This window comes from Echinococcus granulosus (assembly GCF_000524195.1).
Source record: "Echinococcus granulosus chromosome Unknown EG_S00163, whole genome shotgun sequence".
Classification (NCBI taxonomy): domain Eukaryota; kingdom Metazoa; phylum Platyhelminthes; class Cestoda; order Cyclophyllidea; family Taeniidae; genus Echinococcus; species Echinococcus granulosus.
The window spans coordinates 1-1,762 of record NW_020170543.1 but is presented as its reverse complement, the minus strand read 5'-3'; the positions used below and the strand labels follow the sequence as shown (position 1 = coordinate 1,762).

General features: G+C 41.1%; 1 protein-coding gene across 1 annotated transcript; it reads right to left on the bottom strand. All coding sequences in view use genetic code 11, as the record gives it.

Moving 5' to 3' along the window:
* On the bottom strand, nucleotides 1-1,422 carry EGR_09717 (40S ribosomal protein S26; the record flags this gene model as incomplete). The annotated part of the gene is made up of 3 exons (XM_024498966.1): nucleotides 1-143; nucleotides 386-563; nucleotides 1,408-1,422. The coding sequence occupies 3 exons, from the start codon at nucleotides 1,420-1,422 to the stop codon at nucleotides 1-3; spliced, it is 336 nt and encodes a 111-aa protein (XP_024346602.1).
* Nucleotides 1,423-1,762: the final 340 nt, after the last annotated feature.

The window sequence follows — 1,762 nt, the reverse complement described above, 5'->3', positions numbered from 1 at the left end:
TTAGTTACGGTTAAACTCGATGCGACGCTGAGGAGGCTTACGGATTTTCCTATCTGCCTTTGAGCGACCCCGCAGGATTTTCCCATGTATCGCGCAGCTAACACAGTATTGTAGCTTGACATAGAGCTTTGGTAATGTGTAACCTAAAACATTCATTTATGTATGTTAATCACAGCACCTCTTATGACGCAGAAGTCGGTATACTTGTCTGTGGCTTATATCAGAAAAAGGGATGAAGATTTGCAGTAATATGAGGAATTAATCAGAGGTCGAAACATTTATGGAGGTGATAGATAAGAAACCGATTCATTGCATGCAAAACCACCCAAATTTTAGCGCCATGTAAAGTGAATAATATGGTGATATCCTAAGCGAACAAACATACCAGTATAAAAAGACGCCTCTGTCAGATCCTTAACCGCGGCTGCTTCGGCAATATTCCTAATAACAAACTTGGGAATACACTTATCCTTGGGACAGCATCTGCCACAGTTGCTGCAGCGAATAAACTGAACGTGGCCTCGACCCTTCTTAGAGCGACCGTTGTTTCGCCTTTTTTTCGTCTACATCAAGAATCACCCTTCAAAGTGTAACCTACCATTTTCGAACAGCGTGACAATAGAAGTGGAGGCGGCCGCCAAAAATGTAAGAAAATAAAACAAACTGCCATGGAATTTATAAGTCAAGGAGTTTTTGATAATGGCAACAAATAGTCAATACTTATTTAAAATTACAAATCAAAAAAATTAAGTCGAACATCAGTTATATGTAGCAAAAGGCGGTGAGTGACGATGAGGCAAAGTAAATGCTGCCGACGCGCAGTAGTTTTGTTTGTACAGCAAAGTTTTGTAGAGTTTAATTTATGTTTTATTCTGCAGAATTAATGCTGCTTCCCCGAACATCAGTTTTGCTTGACTCGGTGGCATTGTAGGGTCCTGAGACTTCCCTGAAGACGAAAGAAGACACAATACTAGGGCAAAATATATATTCAGCCCAGAGAAGGTGTTTGGGCTACTATCATGGCCCGAAGGCCAGCCAACCCAATGAGGTACAAGAATGCTGTTTCAAAGTACAAACCACCATCGTATTACAGCATGTCACCTTGAAGACGTGGTCAGATAAACGTGTTTCAGAATCATTATTTGATATTAAACAAGGCGAAATTTAAAATTTGGTTACAGTTAAATGTGGCTGTGTTAAGTTTGTGCAACTGAAGTTTCATTCATGAGAATGTAATTACATGCAAATGGTTGGCAAAAAAGCTTTTGGTGAGCAGAAACTAAATGAACTTGTCAGATTCATATATCTCGGCAATTCCTTTTTGACGGGCATCTAGACCAAGGTCATTTGGTCACGTGGTTTAAGTCAGCGATATCGTGTGATCAAAGGCACGTAATCAAAACTCACACTGACAGGTTCCATCGGACTTCATGCAATGGACTCTCATCGACGTAGCTTTGCACTCCGATTTCAGGTAGGCCTACCACTCGCGCCTAAGAGATCATAGCAACTGCAACAGGATAGTGAATTAAATGCAGTCATAGCGAGCAGCTGGAATGATTCAATACACCTAACGCCCTCCTTTTTTCACCGGCATCTACGCCAACTTGGCGGCATCACATATACTTCATTCAACCCGATAAACCATCTTCGAGTTGATTGTTTACGCAAACAGCCTTAGGCACTGTTCACCATTAGCAAAATAGATGCCTGTGTTTCAAGCGTACTTCTACAACCTAGCAATGCTTCATTATTCGTGAAA